General features: G+C 44.1%; 1 protein-coding gene and 1 pseudogene across 1 annotated transcript; both read right to left on the bottom strand.

Annotated features, from left to right (window-relative positions):
* Positions 1 to 2,994: 2,994 nt before the first annotated feature.
* LOC124639156 lies at positions 2,995 to 10,515 on the bottom strand. Its single transcript, XM_047176393.1, has 9 exons — positions 10,459 to 10,515; positions 10,338 to 10,383; positions 7,933 to 8,135; positions 7,647 to 7,852; positions 7,348 to 7,526; positions 6,621 to 7,255; positions 4,539 to 6,030; positions 4,312 to 4,423; positions 2,995 to 4,231 (listed from the first exon to the last, which is right to left on the bottom strand). Exons 1-9 carry the CDS (start codon positions 10,513 to 10,515, stop codon positions 4,099 to 4,101), a joined length of 3,063 nt encoding a protein of 1,020 aa, XP_047032349.1. The 3' UTR covers positions 2,995 to 4,098.
* A 7,268-nt stretch (positions 10,516 to 17,783) lies between these two features.
* Positions 17,784 to 22,425, bottom strand: LOC124639027 (annotated as a pseudogene).
* Between the last annotated feature and the right edge of the window lie 747 nt (positions 22,426 to 23,172).

The following is a 23,172-nucleotide window of genomic DNA, read 5'->3' on the forward strand; positions in this document are numbered from 1 at the left end:
ACGGCGAGTCACTCCAGCTACTCTCGTCATCACTCGCTCCTCTCTCCTATTAAAAAGTTAAAGTATGAGTAATTAGACAAACACTAATGCATACTGATAGTGAAATACTTTTCGTAAAGAAGTAGCACTCGTAGTGGACACTTCTTAACAGAACGTAGATTGGTATATAAATATACACAAATTCAAGTTTTTAATGTGTTTCGAGTAAGTTAATGTCTTTGTGAGATAAAGAAATTAGGTGGCAGCTCATGTACGCTGCCACCAGCCTAAACAGTACTCTGCGCTCGCACCGCTCACAGCGCTCACAATGCTCGCACCGCTCACTTCGCTAATTTATTGTGTGCGCTTCGTGGTACACACGCCGCTTTAAATTCATTTACGGAACGGAACATCGCGACGTTATCATTTCACAAATAATGTATACGTAATGTAACGTGTGAGCGCGGCTTCCGTGTGCAACTGCATGCAGGCGCTTCGAACCGAACAGATTTCATATCACTTGTGCAGCGCTGTGAGCGGGCGTCAGCGCTCGCTGGAAGTGCACGCAGCGTCACCGCACGCACTCAGGAGGGTGTTTGTACGTTTCAAATAAACTTTTCATTCTAACCATTCACGTGCTGAGCCGGTGTCCTCAGTATTTCACGAAGTATTTCAGAAGGTTCAGATTATCAAAGATCCCGACTACAGTCGATAGTCGGCTTCAGACTGCTGCAGCTTGCTTGTACTGTCTGACAGTTCCAGATAACCAGTCTATGTGTACTGCGTTGTTGAGGTCACATACGCTCACCAAGTGAATTATTATATTCTATATAAATAAAATATATTCTAATCTATTATATTACCTATAATGTATCTAGATGTAAAATACTAGTAGGTACTAAGTTTCCAATTAGCCTAGATGGTGAACCCAAGGAAAAAGCTACATTCTTCAAGGGTGCGACGATTATGTCATGTTATGTAGATAAGGCCAAGTATTGAACTTGCCTTTGAAATATTAAAGAAAATAGTTTAACATATATTATTGAGGACACGGCACCCTGTTGTCATAGTATATGAACATTTGATATTGAACTCGATACTCATCGCCTCGAACTGAATTGTGTAGTCATCAATCTTGGACACTCAATAAATTGCTACTTATCGGATTAATCGTAATTACTGTAATGATATCCATAGATCGCGAGGTAATTGTCGTTGTTCCACTCGTCGATAATTTTAACAGCTGTAGGGCGGTGTATATTGAAATACGATTACCGATAGCGTGTGATAAGGCGATTTGTATCAGCGGCGACATGTGCTGCCGACTACTGCACACCTGGTCGTACCGGCCGCGAGTGGAGACCTCGCTGAGTCTCACTCTTGAATGACGGCCTCAGCAGTCAAAAACATTAAACGGTTCTCTACTCTATTTACTTACAAAATTCTAAAACGCGACGTTACGAAAGCAAGAAACCAGACTAGATCCATAAAGTCTAGGATGATGAGAAGTCTTTGGCGTGGGACGTAACACGCCGACTCCCTAGCGCCCAGTACTGTGCGCTGGGTCGGTGCATCTGTGTTATCATTCAATTGAAAAGTCTAGAAACATGAACATGAGTTTCTCCTAGCAAGGGACCGCGATAACGTCATTTGTATGAGAGTCACTTGATGCCCGTTCTCGGTTGTGGGACGGATAACTCGTACAGGTAGCATGATGCATCTCCATCCACACGACATCACATGCGTCGTGTATTGAGTCATAACTAGGTAGTATTTATATATCCCAAGTTAAAGACGACTTGTTATCATCGGTAGGTCGGTCACCTGCGCGTGAGTCAGTGCGCCGTGATGCACGGAGGATGACGTCATGCTGTTAGAACATCTCGATACGCGATGTATCTCAAACTGCTCATTGTCAACAGGGTGACGGATTATGTTTTATGTAAAATTTATCGCATACGATAAGTTTTGGAAAATCCTAAAACATAACTGATCTGCATTCAAAATTCGACCAAGTGCGAAAATATCACCTGCACGGTTCGATATTTTCAAATTGTATAAATCGACATTATTCTCTTCGTTTCTAATTACTATTCATCATGACTGTCCTTGTAATAGTTTTCTGAGCAGTTTCTTTAGTTTCTGATCGATTAAGATCTGTCTTATCGCTTTACGAAGTATTTGCGCACCCTGCGTGACCTTTACTTTAACCCACCATCTGACAAATTATGTCATATGTAGATAAGTATATAAGTGTTACGCAAGCGGCTAAATAACTAACAGGATTTGAAAGATTAGAGGCAGATAATGTTGTAAGTGTATTGTTAAGATAGTTGTCGATATCGGTCTCAGTGACGCACATCTATATGGACTTGGACTCCGGACTGAAGTACCTAAAATATGCCAAGCACTATGAAACCGTGATAATCACCTAGTATTACTCGAAAATGCCTAAAGAATAATATGTGTACCGAACAATGTACTTTACTGATATAGGTTTTTTAGAATTTGGGTCTAATTAATTCTTATGGGTTACACCTTTTAATTATAACGAGAACTAAACCATAGGCAGCCGTCAAATCAGCGATTTGACATTTGGCAACGATCTTAGATTTAAATGGCTACATTTTGGTAGTAACAAAAGGTGGTTGTTGTGGACATATCCTCCTCAGAGTCCCGGCAGGCGGCGCTAGCGTCGCGACAGGTGCGCGCGCCAGGTGTCGCCACTTCTGCCGTATCTTATCTTTGCGCAACGCACTCAAGATTAAGGTTTATTGTGGACGCATTAAACACGATTGTCACATGATTGATTACTGGATTACATTCTTACTCATCTTGTTATATTTACATAAAGCACATGTATGGGCACACATAAACTTATAGTCTCATATGAAAATGATGTCTCTCAAACCATCACTAGCTCAAAACTTACTATCACCATTTGCAACCTCCAATTACTTAGTTGCGGTGCCTAATGAGTTTCCCACGTCATTACTTAAAAGTAATAAAACAAACTTTATTATTCAGTTTTTATTCAGAAATTCCAAGTTTATTAACATTAGTTTTTAGTAATATAAATTCATTGCTAGCGTAATATCTAAACAACCTGCTTACAATTCCAGTCTTCGGGCCAACAACGCCCGCCCGCGCGCTGGCCCCGCGTCGCCACGCGGCGTCTCGGCTCTGCTCGGCTCCGCTCGGCTCCGGTCGGCTCCGGCCCGACGCGGGGCCAGCGCGCCGCCATACAGACGAACCGCGCTTTCGCCAATAACGTATCTAGTAGACATTAGTCTAGTTTAGATGTACTATACAATACAAGGATCACCTCTGGTTGCTCTGCTTATTGCTTAGTGAGACAAGCGCTCGCGCTGCGCCATACACGCTCAGATAAACTCCGAATATCAAAATATTACATCGTCGTAACAAAGTAGAGACAAGATAGTCGTTGTAGAGATTAAATTTATATATCAATAATTACTTTAGTAATAATATTTAATATATAATTTACATCGTTCTAAACAAGTCGACGAGAAGTACTATTACAGTATATACAAAGTAGTCGGCGGACAAGCGCCCGCGCCACGCCTGGCCGCACTGCCTCCTAGCCTACGTGTTCCATATGCAATCAATTTTTTTTATTAATAATAGTAATTTTATTTCACCTGTCTTGTAATTCGTTCAGTTTCCCACTAAAGGTAACTAACATTATAAGTATCTAACGCTGTGTTGCTCAGACACGTAACATTTGGCACTCTGCAATTTGCGCAAGACTGCGACATCGCAGCCGGGCTTATGAGTCAGTCATTTAAATATAAGGAAACATATTAAAACAACAATAGTCCCGAATACTAAAATTCTTAAACTGAGAGCAGAGCACAAACAAACCGACGCATCGGGGACAGACCATGGACGGATCACATTTAACTTGTCACACGTAAAATAATGTCACTTGCTCGGAATTATTACAGCAACAATACAAAACTACACTTGTTTAACAATAGTTTTAACGAAACACAGCAATTAAGAAAGCCAGGGCTCTCGCGATACGTGGACATCCTCGCAGACGACTCTTTAAGGTGCAGTGTCCGGATGGGTTCGGATCGCAGTCGGCTGGCAGCCCTACGGCAGGTTGGAGTAGAGGCGCGGCGGGTGCGCGGGGGGGGTGCGGTAGGCGGACGCGAGCCGCGGGTCCAGGTTGCCGTACTCCTTGCCCGAGCGCGGCCGCAGCGTGCTCGTCGTCTGCCGCATCACCCTGCGAGCCAAACGTTCTCACATCAGACTACTGCACTACAGTTTTGGGCTTATTGTTCATTTACAGCTCGGACTACTTACCTCATGGTGACAGGTGTGTCTGTGGACGAATGCGAAGAACATATTGATAACGTCTCGATGTAGTCTGACATGTCCGACGTTCCGCTCGAAGTGCTGTGCGTGTCCATAACACCTGCGACAACGATCCAGAGTCAATAATATGGCAAAATAATATGGCTTTGATAAGCAGAGTAGCATCTCTGCCACCAAGCTACAGACAGCTAGTTACTGAATACGAAAGAATGTACCTCTGAGAGGTTTGGCGGTCAGCACAGGGACCTCCGCCTCTGCGGATGAGGACTTGGGCGGCACGCGCTCCTGGTGCGCGCAGTCGCACAGCGGGTCGGTGGAGCGCGAGCGGCGCGGCGGCGCGGCGCCGGCGCCGGCCGCGGCACGCCGCGCGCTGCGGTAGTGCCGCCGCGCCGCCGCAGTCGTCAGCGGCAGCTCGAACAGCTCGCCGCGCCGCAGCGAGCAGCTCGACACGCCGGAGTCATTAGAGCTCGACGAGTCTCTGTTGCCACCGGCTTTGCCAGGTACGGAAGAGGAGCGCTTGGCTGGCGGTAGCCTACTCCGTGCGCCCTTCGATGCTTCAGAACTATCCGCGTCGGAATGTTTATTATCCACTGCGCAATTACATGGCGTAGAAGTCCGCTCACCATCGAGTGCAATATTACGCAGCGTTTCTATAGAAGATGTCGAACCGTGACTATCAACACTGCCGTCGAATTCTTTTACATCTTCGAGGAATCGTGACGAGTCGGCTGAACTAGACCGTTTCCTGTATTCAATTCTATCGGGGCGGTCAGGTGCGGCGCGCGGTGCGCACTTGGACTCGCTACCACTCGTGTCCGTCCGTCGGCTTTCCTCGGGGCCACACAGCGTCGGGTTGCTTGCTGATTTCTCTTCGAGTAACCTGTTGATAGGACTTCTGGATGGATGTTTTAGAGTGTTGAATGCGAAACCACTTATTGGAGACATTGGCGTGTAACCAGCTGGTAACGGTTTGCTTTGCTCTAATTTGTTGCTAACATTCGGCGCCATCATTAAATAGTCATCATTTGTGTTAACAGCTAGCGCCTCCATCGAACAATCTGTGTTCCGCTGTTTTTGTGGATGCCCACATTTGGTACAAATGCCTTTGCACTCTAAGTGTTCAAACGATGTGGGCTTTAAATTAGCACTAATCGCGTCGAGTTCTGATTGCGTGACACCAACTTTCCGCAATAAATCTTTAGCATTCTCGTAATGCTCTAGCGACAGAGCGAAGCTAAGGTTCTCGTAGTTGGCGAGCGGGCCGTCGTCGATGTCGACGGAGCGGCTGCGGCTCAGCGCGCCGTGCGGAGCGTCGGCGTCATGCTCGCCGGGCCTTTGTTTTCTTCTGGTCTTCCGAGACAGGTCAATAGTGGCGTACAGGGCGCTCCGGTCGCTACTAATGGGCATTACATTTTCTTTATTTGGAACTAGATTGTCACTTGAAACAGTATTTTTCCTACAATAGGGAAGCTTAATCCAGTTATTTGCCCAGTCAGTGACGCGCTGACAAGGACAGTTCGCAGGCTGGAAGTTGTCCTCGGAGTCAATGATTGTCGGCTCTCTCCGTCTTTTACCAAATTTTAGTAAACATCCACAGGGTTTTTTTAGAATAACAGCATTCGACGTTGAACTCTTAGTAACCTTAAATAATTCGCTATCGAGACACTCTTTGAGTCTTTTAGGTGTATCGTAATACTCTCCATCAACCTTAAAAAATAAATAAAAATTAATGTATTAATATGCAAAGTTAATGAAAACTAAAGTGAAACAAAACTCCCTTTAGATAACCCTAAAAATAATGGACATTCTATATTTTCTTTTCTCTCCCAAACAAATAAGAACGAAGATACAAGACAACTGAATTTTGTGTTACGTCACTTTTGAGTACAAGCCTTACTTAAACGTGACGTGACGAACCCACACTTTCAAATGTTGCGTTATATCTTTCTAATGTTTTGTTAAAATTACAATCCCTACTAATATTATAAATGCGAAAGTTACTCTGTCTGTCTGTCTGTTAAGCTTTCACGTCTAAACCACTGAACTGATTTTAATAAAATTTGATACATTGATGACAGAGATAGAGTTGTCCTTGAGAAAGAACATATGTTAGCTTTTATCCCGGACTTTTGAAGAGTTCTTTTGGAAACGCGATATAAACCAACTTGACGCGGGCGGAAGCTACTATTATAATATGCCTAACCAGGATGCGGTGACAGTTATAAACTATACAAAATAACATTGAATTACATATACCTAATTAAACTTTTCTATAGCTATGTAATAGAAGGACATACCTCTTGGTAGGAAAGTTTGGGCACATCGTAGTTTTCATAGGGCCCAACTCTGCTGGGTTTGTCATCGGGAACACTGTGTGAGCAGCGACACGGCGGCACTGGCTTGCGGCTCAGGTTGAGCTCTAGGCGGGTGGGCTTGGGGGGTCTCTCCGGCGGCCGGTCCCCTCGGCCGGGGCAGCGGCATACGTCCTCAGTCTTATCAGTTGCACTAGGTACAATATCACAATGTTGAGTGAGCTCTTTGGATTCGGTGGGGAGGGTTTCGTGTACAGGTTCCATGGTCCACGCAGGGTTGAAGTGTTTCGCGCCAGGGGTAAGCGCGGCAGTGGAAGATCGCGACAGAGCCCCAAGTTTTGAGATACAGCTCATGCACCTCTCGAGCGTGACGTTGCTGACGCCGCCCCACGCGGCCGTCTCTTCCACGGTCTCGTTGACGGACGCCGTGTCACCGTGGCCCATGTCCTGGAAGTGCATCCTCTCAGCAGACGGCCAGTACGGGGAGATGGCGCCTGCCTCCTCACCGCTCTCCTCGTAGCTGTGCAGCTCGCCAGGAGGCAGCGACTGGTCGATCGTGTTCAATTCGGAGAGCCGCGTGTCCGGTCGGTATGCTTTGTGGGAATTTGGACTATCCGTACCTAAACAATTTGAAATAAAAGGTCTTTCATTGAATGTAAATGTTATCAAACAAGTATTCAGAGAAAGTTTGTATTTAATTTAACTCTCATACCCTCGTTCTTCTTGAAAGTGTTGGGTCTCCTCCGTGGTGAGAGTCGTCCTTGTGAAGCAAGGTCGAAATCTCGCGCAATGTCTTTCGCCTGGTCGGTGATGAGTACGTGCAGGCCCTCGCCTTTGCCACAGTGAGAGCCTCCCTCGAAGCAAAATCGACCTTCTACTACGCCATAACGCCTGCCATGTGTACATACGAAATATTACTGTACCGACGAAAATTGAAAACTAAAACAGAACATAACATAATAACTTGCTTGGTTGCCACTTTTTTGATCGATTATGCTGTAAAATAAGTACCTGAGATGTGGCAGCTCCCATATTCCAAGAAGCCGGGGTGGCACTCCGGCGGTGAGCGCAAAGCGGCGGTCGTGCAGGTGCAGGCGCGCCGGGCCCGCCGGCAGCCGCTTGTTGCCCGTGGCGCCGCCCGCGCCCGTCGCGCTCCCCGCGCCTCCCACCAGCACCAGGTAGTGGCGCGGCTCGCCCAGGTGGGCGCTCACCTTCACCTGCGCCAGAACATGCCGCGTCAGGCCTCGGGGGCAGTGGGTGGAGCGTGGGGCGAGTGGGAGTGCAGGCGAGGGCGTACCTGCCACTGGATGAGGCGCTCGCGCGTCTCGAAGGCGAGGATGGCGACCAGGTCGCGGCACACGAGCGCCAGCGTGTTGGAGTGCTTGTCGAGCGTGAAGGCCGCCTCGCTGCCCAGGTAATGCTGCAGCGACAGTGACGCCTTGCTGGCGGCGCCCGCGCACCGCGCCTTCGAGTCGCGGTACAGCTGCAGGTGCACGCAGTCTGCACACAACGCATGCGAGTTCACCTTTAATGTGTATGACTAAGGCCCAAGTTCACTGACAACATAAACGTCCGTTTTCTAAAAACGTTCAGTTCACGATGAATAAAATTGTCACGTACACGTTACAAAGTGAACAGTATTTTTAATAAAAAAATAATTAAATTCAATGTATTTATTTTTGAGCATAGGTATACAGAAAGGTCTTAAAAAAACGAAGGGTTATGTTGTCGGTGGACTCGGGCCTGAGTCATACACATTAAATAGTAGTAGGTAGTTTTTGTATGTGGCTTAGTATGTATAACATACAACTTAAATACTTTACAACACTGTCTGGCATTTTAGAACACATATGTAAGTACATGTATAGAGCGATTGTCAAAGCCGTATATAGATGTTACAAACAGGTGAACACACGTTTATTTATTAACATAGTTGGGAGACAGCAGGCAAAAGATGAATTTAAGACTAGCTTCTGGCCCGCAACTTCGTGCGCGGATCCTATTCCTAATGCCAGCTATAACGGAGTCGAAGAAATCGTTTTGTTGGGTAGTTTGTTCCACCACTTCTTCCCAGCAAAAACACATATTATGAAGTGGTGAAGTGCGGGCGTCCTGGGGGCTGTCTTCTGTAAACTTGACTTTCGAAAAGTCCTGATTTTCAACCTACTTTTAATAAATGTCTTTTTATCCTTTATCTTTATCAAAAAGCTGAAAAATCTGGATTTTAAGCGAGCGGAGACGGGAACACAACGACGTTTCGAGACTTTTCAGTTTTCCAGATCTTTCATTTTTAAAATCAACAGGAAATGCTCATCAATTTAAACAATAAACTGAGAACTCAAGTGCAATTGATGACATATTCTTGAGTTGAGAGGTTCTCTAGAGTTCTGGATGTAAAACCCTTGGAACGCAAGCTTGCTTCACGATATGCAGAGATTTTCTGATAGCTAATTGCAGACTGATGTTCTGGAACACCATCAAGTTTCTCCTAACGCTCTTCAGTAGATTTTTTGGATCTCATGATCCTCAATATTTTAGCTCCTTTGGAAAATTGGGAAGATTTGACCTGTTCCTAAGCATGGCTAGAGTTTATTATGAGGAAGATACCTGATCAATTGCGATCTAAGTGACTGCTTCCCTGTCTTAACTGAAATCTAATTAATCAATATTTTTTATTATGCGTAGATGATTTTGTTTGTGAATTTTCTGTCAACATAGTTCAACTTTTTTTAAGTAAACACAGCCTAGAATATGATATTTCAAGTCAAATGTCACTAAGGGGCTCTAATATTGTTTAAATTCCCGAACGTATTGCACTTTAAGCCGGCAGAAAGCGCACGGATCGTAACATTTCAACTTATCGATTGCGGGCAATAAAGGGGCGCTCGCGACCGATCTACTTACATTCTTCGTATTTTATGGAGTCGAAAATAAGCATGGAATCCTTTGTAGTCGGCGCGGAGCAGCGTGTGCCCCTGACTCCCTACGCCTGCCAGCGTGACGGCAGCCACACAGTACTGTGAAACCGGCCGCCCTGGTAGTGAACTCGCACACGAACCGATCTCATGCAAGTATGTATCAAGACTTTTTAAACACTACTAATAGGAGGTAATAACCTTATGTAGCATTTTAGTTCTTTAAAATATTGATAGGAACTTAGTCTTGTCAGTTTATTTACATTGTGGGCACACGCTTTCATCAATGTTCAATCAGATTTATGGGCTATAAGACGCCGGAAGTGCACACGAGGCGCGAGACTAACTGCGCAGTCGTAAAGCGAGACGCGCCACACGCATCGCGACACAGCGTGACACACATCGCGACACGCTCTCACTAGCATAACGTGTATGTGTAGTATCTACTGCAAGCATTAAACCACTCATATCCTTTCATCAGTTCATTCAATAACTCAGGGTGCCCTCTTATATTTTCGTATACTTTTCAGAAATTAAGTGAAAGTAGTCACTTGTTGTAGTAGTTAGTAGTAGCTGAATTAAAGGTTTGGTCCTCCCAAGGCAGTGACATTTCGTCAGTTCCGTGAGAACGGTTCTCGAGTCTAGTCAATTTCATTGGTTGGAAGTCTAATTAAATTAGCACTTTTTCACGTCAAATAATATCTGACAGCACCCACAAAAAGTCCCCCTTTCACCACCTCCTAGTGTTATGACCGGGAAGAGGAACCGTGAAGAGTGAGGGGCTCACCTGCGACCGGCGACAGCTTGCGCATGACGCACCACCGCGACTTCCACTGCGGACAACATACGAGTGCTATAGTACTTGTGACAGTGAGCCCGCCGCGTGCCACTGCGCCCCACAAGCTTACCTTCTTCCCATCACGGAACTTGACAGTTCCCTCGATGATAGTGTTGTCGTCCGCCATGTCACGCTGCAGTCGCGCCGTAGTCGCGCCACTGTCGCGCCACAGTAGCGCCGCGCCACGCTCAGTGCCGCGCGCTCATCGCTGCGGCGGCTCACATCGCCGACACCTGAGCGGCACAAGCCAACGCGAGAGGGTTTACTGACCACAGTTTTGAACATTGTTATGTTAATTGCAATACAACTTAGTTTTCCTCTAATATATAAATTTATGTATTTCGATAGTCTTGCTAGGATTATTGTCGCTATAAGTTGGCGCCAAAATGTGTAGTTCACAATACATTAGCTAGCTTGCCAAAACTCACGGTAACAGTAATCACACACTGCAGACAGTCAGCAGACAGTTGACCCAATGATTGGCGTTTTTTTTTTAAAGAAAATCATGATTTCAATGACCCGTTTTCAGTCGGTCGGATACCGGCTCAATATCTAGTCTTTGTAATAGATAAGGATAGATAGTAATGTGTATACTATGATTCATCTTCATACTGACTTATGAGCCCAAACCAACTATCAGCCTACTTAAAGATTGTGTTAACCGAGGTTTTTACACCTCTTTCCGGCTTTTCAGTTATACCTTAACTGAGATCTCAAGATTTTGAGAGCAAAAATACAAAAATATAAAAAACCCCGATAACTTGCTTACATTAAAGTATTTTATTAAATACGTGGTATCTGTTTGGTCGCGGTATAATCCGCGTCCCCAGAGAACTATTTCTGGTGAGTATGAAACATATCGGTAACCTTCTACTTAAAAACATTTCAATAGGTTCAGGCATTTTATTAGCAAAAACAAATAGTTTAAAAAGCGTTTATGCAATCTTTACTCTTTTTAGACAAAATGTCCAAATTATTTTGTAATTTTTAGTGCGTGCTTAAAGCGTGTTTTTTTATATATTTTTTAACTATTATTTTATACGTTTTAGACTTATTCAAACTTAATGTAGGCCGCCATTTCGGATTTATTCATTCAATACCCATATCATGGGGGTGCATTTCAAATAGCCTGTCCACCATCTTGGACGTCCGCCATATTGGATTTAAGACACGTGAATATTTTTATCGTATTCCTGAGAGCAAACCCTTTCATTTGATGCCCATATCATGGGGGTGGATACCAAACAGCAAGTACGTCAAGTTAATCATGCATTGTCATCAGAACTCAGAACGTGTGCAAAATTTCATTCTAATCGAAGACCGGGAAGTGGTCAAATTATTCCAAAATTTTCTTACATAGTTACATACAGGTCCACCTAATAAAAGCGTGTTAAAAAGCTTAACATTAACGCTTTCAACATGCATTAACATGAGCAGCACGACTACTGAGCCGATGTGCGGAGTGCGCCCGAGTGCACCGCGCGCACTGACGCCGACTGTGAGTATCACAGGTGCACGGCGTTATCGACGCCTCGCTGTTGTTGCATAAACATACACTCAGCACTTACTAATCACAAAACGTAATGTTATGATACCAAACTTATCTACGGTCAGATACCAATGTGCCAATACAATAATGATTTTATCGATCTTATCTTAGCATTGCCCCTAAACATCAAATCATAGTTATTGATGTGTCGATATCAGCTCAGTAGATAATTTATTGCAAGTTACGTGATTAATGTGTAGATACCCACGTCCCGGAGGAACTACTTCCAGTACAAAATATAACTCAAGGATACTGCAGCACCACAAAGAAACAAAAACCCTTAACCTTAAGGCTCCGAAACCACTCAACCAATTTGACATTATCCCAGTACGGGCAGTAGTTCCCACGGGACGTGGGTGAAACCACGGGCAAACGGCTAGTATAGCACGTACAGATAACACTGCAGTAACTGTAAATGCAGGAAAACACTCGTTAAATCGTCTTATATTAAGTTATCCTCAACAAAGAAAATTAAGATGCAACATTACCTCTGTAGGGTCATGGTAAGTATCTATGTGTATAATGTTATGCGCGTCAGCGAGTGTGCCGTAATAAACAGTGCCTATCTTAAATTGACCGTCGTTTGATTTACAAGTCCCAGGAAGGATCAGGTATATTCAGGAAGTATGGAAGCGAGATGCAAAGCAAAAGCATCTCGCCTTTTGCCCAGCAGTGGGACATTATAGCCTAGTAAGAATATTATGAAAGTGTCATGGTGGCACACGAGATCAAGTGAAAGAACCCGCGACCACCAACAGCTCCGAACGAAACGGTTCATTACAATAACGGACATCACATTAAAAGACAAAATTAACAAAATCGTACTCAAAAACGTAATCGTATCGTATATTATAGACGTTGCAGTTCCACACACACAACGTACAAAACAACACAGCAGAAAAACTTCCAAGTACATAATAGTTGACCATAAAATTGGTATAAGTCAAATGTGGTGATTAGGCATTATCAACAACAAGTGAGATAACTAAAACAATTATATTAGTCTCTAAAAACTACGACGACGACGACTTAAGACCCTTAGGCTTAACATCGAAAACCTATCAGCGCCTACAGAAAGCTATGTTAAGTAATCGATGATCATTTATATAAAGAATTGGGAACTCACTGTGTGTCTTATCGCTTGAGTCGCGCGCATCGAGTGCCACTCGAGCGCCACTTCAACTGATTTACAACCATTAGCACTAAGCAGATGCGGGAAAACGTTTGCAGCTCCAGCGAGTGATCATCCTCCGCCACCGACACCGGGCTGGCTTGTGTGCGTTGGATGTTCACTGTACTAACTTGTACAACAATAGTATGTACTAACTTGTATAACTCATAATAATAAGAATACCTCTCAGACATGTGAAAGTGTAAAATAACTATACAGTTTGCTTAGCTTGCCTTTGCCTGCCCTTAACCTTTGGAAAGCTCAACAAGACGTCTGTCGACTTGTTTTCTCTTAGCTATTGATCCGTTGTAACTAATTCTAATCGTGAAATCACCATAAAACACCAAACACATTACTACCTCAAAAATATTAATTAGTGTAATATGGTTAGGAAAGCTCATAACGCATGTAAATAAAAGCTGCTTGTGTCACAATGTTCCACAGGTCTCAGTGTGAAGCATGTTATCGGCTCGTGTGCTCCCAAGCCGATACTACCGACAGACACAAGAGTACATCATGTCGGTACGTATCGTCCAATATTTATCGATAAGCTGGTTAACAAAGTGATATCTTCCGATGTGATACAGAACAGCGCGCAGCGTGTGCGTACGGAGTGCGCGCCGCGTGCTCGCCGGCGTCTCACCGTCTGTGTGCGTGGGACTGGATCACTTGCTCCGTGCCTCGGAGAAAACCATGCTTAGCTTTAGGTTCCGGTTGTAATTTGTACAATCTTGTCCACTTATATTTATCGGTAACGTTTACTGAATTTAATGTGTAATGGTCAAAAGGTTCCAAATTAATTTGTTCCGTGGCAAATCCTCACAAAGCATCACAATATCTGAGAAATTACTAGTCGTTTTAGACAGACACCGTATTTTCGAAGCTAAATATTATCTATACTAATATTATAAAGCTGAAGAGTTTGTTTGTTTGTTTGAACGCGCTAATCTCAGGAACTACTGGTCCGATTTGAAAATTTCTTTTAGTGTTAGATAGCCCATTTATCGAGGAAGGCTATAGGCTACTTTTTATCCCGGTACGGGAAGTAGTTCCCACGGAATGCAGGTGAAACCGCTGGCAGAAGCTAGTTTATACATAATTCAATGCGTCGTTACAGTAATCACTTCTGTCTCAACGTAGATTGCTGATTACGGATTATGAATTTCAGATTTTTTGCCGTATTCTCCAGTCTTTGTGAAGACCTATAAAAAACTTTGAGAAGTTCTCGATAGTCTATACTTACATATAATATTTTTTTTCGTGATAAGTGAAGATCTACCAAACACATCTGAAGTGGAAAAGCTTGAAGTTGGCATTAAATGTTCCCACGTGTGACCCAAAGATGAAACGCAAGACTGCTACTTAAGTAGGTATTATGTGCGAAGAGACAATTTTTTTGGAGTGTGTGGAAAAATATAAGTTAGTACTGCAAATACTACGAAACATTGTGCATCTTTGGAGGTTGCAATTTTGTTGAATTTTATAATTATTGTTTATTTTTTTCATTTAATTGTAAAGTCCCCAAATTACGGAAATTAATGCAAACAAATTGTTTTTTTAAGTTCCTTATCTACCATATCTCATTATGTAAGAAGAGTATATTTTTGTGTGGGAAACTGTCAATATTGAAAGATCATATAAGACTAGCTTCTGCCCGCGATTTCACCCGCGTCCTGGATGACGACCCAGATGGTGATAAAAACTAGCATATTATATCCTTCTCCCGGGTCCAAACTACCTTCCCTCTTATTTTTAACTTAAACGGTTCAGCCACTCTTGAGTTATAAAATGTGTACTAACACGACTTTCTTTTATACAATATATAAATAGATATTTTGAGATTTCAGTATAGTTTGAGTTATTTGAAAGTCTAAAATAAAAGTCTAGAGTATAAAGAAGTATTTTACTCATGTAAATCCTTTGTAAATGCTATAGAACCCAAATTCAGCGAGGTTATTCAGGAGTAAGTACCATATTTGTATGCCCCATGTGGCAGATCACGGCATGAACAATTGTATATTTTTAAGATCTTTGTACCATACCCGTGTTTCACAAATAAACCATTAGATTTGATTTGAGTAGTGTCCAGGACGTGCGTGATTAACTTACAAAAATAGGTGGTAGGTGTCATTCATTTCAGTTAGAGCTGGGGCCCGATTCTCCTAATTTTACTTAAGTGGCATACGATTCAAGTTCGACTGAGATCCAATCACGACTCAATTACGATTGAAGCGTATGTGGCGTTCCGCATATTTTTTTTTCGCTATTTTTTCTTTGATATAAACGTTTTTATCCTTTTCTGTCATTTAATAATGAATCATCTTGTCTGCAAATGATTTACAATTGCAATTTGATTATAGAACAAACTACCGTATAGACCAAAATCACCTAAATGGCACACCAATTGCAAACCAATCGAATGTCGTTGGAGTACGATTGGTCTTATATTAGTAACACAAAGCTCGATATAGTTAAAACTGCTATTGCGATTCAATTTCTATTCAATTTTGACATTATTAACTTAGGAGAATCAGGCCCCAGGTGAATATGCATTAAAATGATACATTGATAAGTTATCACTAAGTATAATTGCATTATTAGTTATATCGAAAACTTATAAAAACATCGACGAACTTTCTACGAAGAGTTAGTCCAACTCAATGTTAAACCTTTTTCTTAACAATAGTTCATGAGGACTGGAAAAAAGTAATTGGTCCGTCTTTTATTTTTTCTTTTCTCCCACAAACAAATAACAGCGAGATACAACACGATTGAATTTTGAGTTACGTCACTTGTAAGTACAAATACATGGACGTGACGTCACGGGCCTTAGCTCTCAGTATTTGTTGCGTTAATTCTTACTAAATATTTAATGTACTGTCAAAATAAACCAAATCATATTGTCCAATATTTTTGGCCTACCTAAACTGCGGACTAATTAGAATCATCTTTTTTTAGCATCACACCTTACGCAAGCTACTCTCATCCTTTAGACGCTAGTAATATATTCCAGTCTTTAAAAACCCATTAAAACAAATACAAAGTCCTTAAAACCAAGTATTTGCAAAGTGTTTTATTTTTTGTACACGTTTTACCTCTTCTAAGATACCTACACGAATGATAACATACCCTTATAGAGTGCGAATACGATATCTACTAACGTTTCAACTTCTTGCATCTGTGCCACTCAATCTACACATGAGTAGTATTATTAATATTGGTGATTAATATTATTTCAGTTGCCCTGTGTTCTGCGGGTTGTTCGAAAGACATACCGCAGCCCTGGTACATAAAAGGCCAATGACGGAACACGACGGTTTTTAGTCAGTAAGAGTCCGACACTCCCTCACCGCTGCTAACCAAAAAAAAAAGTTGCCCTGTGTTAGGGGTTCAATAGTCCCGCCAAATATAACGAGCTACGTACGTGTAAGGCACCTCGTCAACCATCTACCTAAAACAGGCCAGATTCCTTCCCACTGATTAATGACTAGAACATTGTTGATGCCGCTGCGTCGGTGAACAGACAGCACACGACCACCGGCGCCAGAGCAGCGCGCGCCGCCGGGCCCACGGTGGGCGCCAATAAGGCACACTTTATCGTACCACGGCATTAGCGTGTGGAGCTCAACTCGCACCAGCTCAAAACGACGAGCCGAAAATTCGAGTTCATATTAACAATATTAACTTCATAATTTTGTATAATGTAATATGTATGTAAGTCTTTCAATTAATAATAATATGTATGAAAGTATTATCTGTGGGCCAATGCAGCCTGAAAATAAGTAAAAAAAAAACTTCATAATATAATTTTTTACAGGTTTGCCCCAAATTTTTAAGAACATCGGTCCTTATTACCTGTTACCACTATTCTAGTAGAATATAACCAAGTACACTATTACGCACGTACACCACCACTGATTACAGTTACACTTCTTCCAATTAGTTCGAATGAGACACGAGTTTCGTTCGTTTCCCAGCACTTCACTAGTCGCGGCGAAAGTTTGTCGCGAGTGCGGCGCGGAGCGTCGGGAGGCGGCGCGAGGCGCGCGAGCTGCGAGGGCGGACGCTCGCCACTGCCGGAGTGCAACCCTCGCCCCCGCACGCGCCCGGGCCCGGGGGGGGGGAGAGCACCGCCCGGCCGCTAGCTCGCCCGGACCCAACAGTCTTCGGGGAAATTTTGACGAATGACATTTTCGTAATGTTTCACTTTGAGAGGAGCGGCGCGCCTTCGCGAGGGGCTATGCACTCCGCTAATTGCGCTTTTAATGAATACTGATGCGACACGGACGAGCGGGGCAGAGGGACGAGGGTGACGGGGCAGGGGTGCTGCCCGCGGGCTCCACGGTAATGAGCGACGAGCAATTTGTGTAATTGGCAAAGTTTATGTACTTTCGGCGGTCGTCGATTGTGGCTTTTATTTGATTCCAGTGTGTCACTGACAGCACATCCCCACCTCGCTTTCCTGCACCTGTGTCTACGCAAATGCTTGTACACTGTAATGTGTCCTGTGTATTTGAATAATCTATTTGAGAACAGCCGCTGTAGCTGAAATTTGTCCTGAACGCTATTACCATTATCTCAGAAACCTAAACTTAATTATAAGCTTAAATGGACATGTAATACGTGGTTGACTTGAGAACCTTCTTTTTCTGGAAAGTTGGTAAAACAAAACTCGTTTAGGATAAAGTATGTATTTTTATGAGGTAAGTTAATAATCACAGAAATTGGAAATCAGTTTTGGCAGGCGTGCCGGCCGGGGCCGATGCAGGCGGCGTAGGCCATGAGGTGCGGCAGCTGGCTCTGCTCGTACAGCCCCGTGAACATGGAGTGGTGCGGCCCGCGCGCGAACACGGCCACGTCGTCGCCGCCGTGCGTCTCGTCCTCCAGCGGCACGCTCGTCGGGTACGCGAACTCTACGTCGTCTGCAAACCGTATCGATACATTAATATTGCACAAACCTCGAACTGCGTCCCAATTTGCCTGTTTATGAACTTCTAGCTTCACACGCATCCCGAGGAAACTTCATCAATCATCCCCTTTAAAATGTACCCTATAGCCTTTCTCATTAAATGGGCTAACGAACACTGGAGGTTTTTTTAAATCGGGCTAGTAGTTACTGAGCTTACTTATGCTTTTAACCCCGAAACGAAAACTTTAAACATTCTCGGCAACAGTGTTTGAAGTCATTGGTTGTGTCAAAGGTCATTGGACAAAATATAAGACCGTTGTGTCCAAAAGTGGTATGTGTTATGTTGTAACAAGTATTATAGGTATAATGGAGTGTTAAGCGAACGTTATTGTCGCTGTGTACTCACGGTAGTCGGAGCCGGAGACGTCCTCGCGTGCGCCGTCGGCGGTGGGCGCGCGGTAGCCGGGCCCGTTGGTGTACGAGAGCGTCATGTAGGGCAGGCCATCGTCGCCGCGATCGCCCGCGGGGCCCAGGATGTCGCTGCCGCGCGCCGAGTACCCGTTGAGCGCCATCACGTGCGCGTGGTCGGCCGTCACCAGCAGCAGCGAGTCGTCCTCCGACAGCAGCTCGGCGGCGCGCGCCACGGCCGCGCTCAGCTCCACGGTCTCGTCCAGCGACATCTGCGCTAGGTTCTTGTGGTGCGCGTGGTCGATGCGGCCTCCCTCCACGAACAGGAAGAAGCCCTTCTCGTTGCGGCTCAGCGACCGAATCGCGACCTCAGTGAGCTCAGCGAGAGTCGGCTCTGTGTCGGCATTGGCTTGCATGTGGTATTGCATATGACTGCTTTCAAATAAACCGAGCAAATAATCGGGCAGTTCTTTCGAGGTGTCCATTAACTGCTTCCGGTTCCATACGTACTGATAGGTGGCGTTTCGTGCTTGTTTGTCTTCCTGCCATTCCTCTATTAAATTTCTAAAATCAAGTCTCCTGCCCTTGGATCCTTCTTCGTCGATAGTAGTGTTCGGTAAAAACTCGCGACGTCCACCTCCCAAAATAACCTGCAGTAAAACATTTGGACGTGACACATACACATGATGACAGCAGCCGTTGTGTGACAGGCGGCGGCGGGTACCTTGAACTGTCGGCCGGGGTGGTCGCGCACGAGCTGCAGCGCGATGTCGGGCTGGCGCGGCGCGGCGCAGGCGCAGTCGGCCGCCACGTCCGCGTCGCTCTCCCAGTCGCGCTCCGCCGTGTGTGCGAACGCGCCCGCGGGCGACGCGTGCGTCACGCGCGTCGTCGTCACGATGCCTGCCGAGTCACTCTCACCACTTCAATCATTCACACGCTTGCTTCATTTACTTACGAGTTAGCTGGCAGACTCGTTTGCAAATTATCAAACTGCCTCAATGAGCTCTGTTTGATTTAGGTCTTCTCAAATTGCTAGCAATCTTTTTTCCTCAATGATAGTCTAATTTGAATACTTATTTCTTGAAAATTTAGTTTATGTACGCTTTTACAAAGTAACCTTTTGAACTCCTGCCCTTTATTCATTAAGGATATGTACTATCAAAACTTTGAAGATATACAGGGTTATTGATAAAACACTAGCAACCTTGCAGGACTGTATTACTAACATCATAAACTACAACTATTGTTCTATGACTTTTTATAAAACATAATACATTTGCCAAAAACAAACCCACAAGATTTCATTGTTCTATCTAACACATTTCAACTCTATTTTGCTATAGTGATAAAATTTGCACGCCCCCACCATTTCTTCACTAACTAATGGCCCGATCGAGACCAGGGGCACGATTCTCCTAATTTTACTTAAGCAACGTACGATTCACGTTCGACTCCGATCCAATCCCGACTCGATTACGATTGAAGCGTATGTGGCATTCCGCTATTTTTTCTTTGAAATAAACGTTTTTATCTTTTTCTGTCATTCAATAATGAATCATTTTATCTGCAAATGATTTACGATTGCAAAATGATTGTACAGCAAACTACCGTATAGACCAAAATCACCAAAATAGCAGACCAATCGCACACCAATCAAATGTCAATCGAATACGATTGGTCTTTTATTAGTAGCAGAATGCCCGATATGGTTAAAACTGCTATTGCGATTCGATTTCTATTCGATTTTGACATTATTAACTTAGGAGAATCGGGCCCCAGTCGAGCGATTAGTCGACCTTAGAGTGTGTGGACGAGTCGAGATTATCACACATTATTCGTTTGGTGTAGAGGGTTTGCACTTTTAGAATGAATGCAAGATCTTTACCTACCCACGCCTCCCGCGCACTAGTCTCGTACCTAGTCATACTTTTGAATTGGTAACAAGTCAAATAAAAAAAAATATCGTCTTCTTCACGTACTGTGTGCCTCGGTGGACGACCACTATCCCTGATGGCATGCCGGAATTGCCCGTAATCTCGTAACCGCTGTTTGGCGGCTAGCATTGTTACTCAGCGAGGTGTAGGGATGTTTGGGAATCGTATGGCGTATTGGCGACAGGCTTCCGAAACATTGTCATCACACCTAGCAAGCATTCGCACCATTTCCGAGTACTCGACATTTGAATATCGACACGCCATACTGTAAAGATAATTACGTTCGCACAACCGAATTTCGCTACAAGGACACGTATGACGCGACGCGGGCGCATAAAAACGACTGACGGCCGCTCGTAAATAGGTCAAGTTCAAACGCTCCCCCGCCGCCGCCCGAGCCCCGCTCCCCACCGCTGTCTTTTGTACTGCTGTTTACCTAACTAGCGCTTTCTTTTGCTTCCCATAGACTTCGTAAATTTTAGAGCGTACACTTGAAATATTTTAATTTTTGTGTGAAAATGTTGATGAACTAAAATCTGAGAATTATTAAAAGTCGTAGAACAAAAGTTTTAGTTTATGATATTAGTGATATGGTCCTAAGAGGTTGTTAGTGTGTTAATAAACCTATAACCCTGTATATCAACTACATATCGGGTGTGTCGTAGCTAATCACATTAAATGAAATACGTTAGTATACTGGTTAATACATGTCGATTAGCACAAAGAAAAAAATAAAAAACGTAAAAAAAACAAACAAAGTATATAAAATAAAAAAGCTTGTAAAAATGAGCGAGAATTAGAACACCATATACGAGTCAGTCAGTACAAACAACTGAAATTCTCCCTTGAAAACTGACAGCTGTCAACTGATCAAAACATTCGATACTCCTAACTTTATCTCTGCTTTACACCTGATTTAGTAAATTATGAAAACGAAAAATGACTCCTGTGGCTAAACCACTGAATGGATTAGGTTATTTTTTTACAGTTTGCCTTAGAATATCATAAAGTATATGTGATAGGATTGAATGTGATTACGTAGGACACAGCCGATATAAGTGGTTATATCTGGGGAGTGGTACCGGCGTCGCGGCCGTCGGCGAGCGCCCAGGCGGCGATGGACGTCAGCTGGTGCTGCGGGTCGGCGGCGCGCGAGCAGTGCGCGCGCGGCACGTGAGCGCTCACGCCGATGGTGCCGTAGTTGGCCTTCACGCCGCTCAGGTACGCCGTCGCCGAGCACGCCGAGTCCGCCACCTGCGCGTCCACGCAGTACGTCTGCCAACACACTCACCATCCTCACCATCACAATGCCTTACACGTCATATTTTACTTATATCTAAACAATATAGGGTAGCTCATTTTAAAATTACTGGCGAATGTGGTTTCAAAGCATAACTTTTTACCAACTCGTACATATTGTCTACTATGTGATAAATAAAGAGAAGTTCAATATAAAATACCTTTGCAAGTCCAACAGTAGGGAATTTTTCGAAAGCTAGCTGCGTCTCCTCTCCCGTTTTCCCTTGGCGCTGCCCGAGCAGCGTGCGCGCGGCGGCGAGCGTGGGCACCGACATGCCGTCGCCCAGGAACATGATGACGTTACGCGCTTTCTTCACGCTTTCAACTCGTTCCAGGCGAGCGTTGATGGCGGCCTGCGCCTCTGACATCCAATACTCGGGCTCAAGCTCCATCTCCGTAACATGGGACCTAGTGCTGGCCGCCGAGCCACGTAACGACTTGTGGTACGCATCTCGTTCTGGTGACAAAACATTGTATTTATTTAGTGGACGGGCGACGGGTTCACACAGCACAGCAGAGCGGCGCAGTACCGTGAGACGGCGGCAACAGCGCGAGCGCGAGCAGCAGCGCGCAGGCTCGCGTGGCACCCGCCATGTCTGCTGCGGCAATGTGGCGCAGCCTCTCCCGCCTGTCGCACATCTCATGGACTGATAACGAACGATCATGCGCCACTCTGCTATCTGCTTTTATCAATATTGTTGACAAACAAATGAGTCTCAGAGCAAAGTCAGCCCCTGACACTCAGTCCCATACGCGTGTGCATCCATAACCGCAAACAGCGTTGTATTGTGGCACTCCAGCGCGCACCTGATGACACTTCTTACTCATACTCGCTTTGTGTATGTCTTAAATGTGCCATTTAAAACTATAACTCGTATAAGAGCATTGTTAACCAAGGACTATGCTTGCCAAGTAGGTAACAACATCTTACAGCACTAGCACCATTTTAGATCATCATACAAAATATTTACAAACGATTATTAACTTATGAATAAAAGGGAAAGATTTTTATTTATATTAACTGAAACATTTACATAAATTTTTAAAATAGTAAAATTATTCATATACACCCATAAGCTAACTTATTACCTACTATGTTCACTTACTATAAATATTATATTACAGGTAAGTATTTATTTATCTGAATATGGCATTTTCATAAAAAAAATATTACTATACTCTCATAATTAATGAGGATAACAGGTTTCATACCTCAAAGTTACATTCGGACCTCAGCATTTCAGCTTTTGGTGAGATTTTTTCATCTTTTATTCTAAAACAAAACTATTGTTATGCCACTTTTTCAGTATTCTACAAACGAGTATAGTGAAATTACTTAGAGAAGCGAATGAATTACGCTTTCTTAGGGGCATTGTCTGAGTTTGTGATGTAGCAGTGCTAGAACTGTAGGTCACCGCGCCGTGCCCACGAGGTGAGGCCGTGCGCGCCGCCTGCCCGCCGCCTGACGCTCGCAGTAGTCACAAGCGCCAGACCTCTTGTACAAATACAGTAAC

The sequence above is a fragment of the Helicoverpa zea genome, chromosome 18 (genome assembly GCF_022581195.2).
Source record: "Helicoverpa zea isolate HzStark_Cry1AcR chromosome 18, ilHelZeax1.1, whole genome shotgun sequence".
NCBI lineage: Eukaryota > Metazoa > Arthropoda > Insecta > Lepidoptera > Noctuidae > Helicoverpa > Helicoverpa zea.

What these genes read in the sequence shown, in the direction of transcription:
- LOC124639156 (XM_047176393.1), bottom strand. Translation starts at nt 10,515, where the DNA reads ATGGCGGACGACAACACTATCATCGAGGGAACTGTCAAGTTCCGTGAT. An exon ending in CAAGCTGTCGCCGGTCGCAG is followed by an intron (nt 8,136 to 10,337) that starts GTGAGCCCCTCA and finishes CGTTGTGTGCAG; the next exon opens with ACTGCGTGCACCTGCAGCTG. An exon ending in AGCGCCTCATCCAGTGGCAG is followed by an intron (nt 7,853 to 7,932) that starts GTACGCCCTCGC and finishes GTTCTGGCGCAG; the next exon opens with GTGAAGGTGAGCGCCCACCT.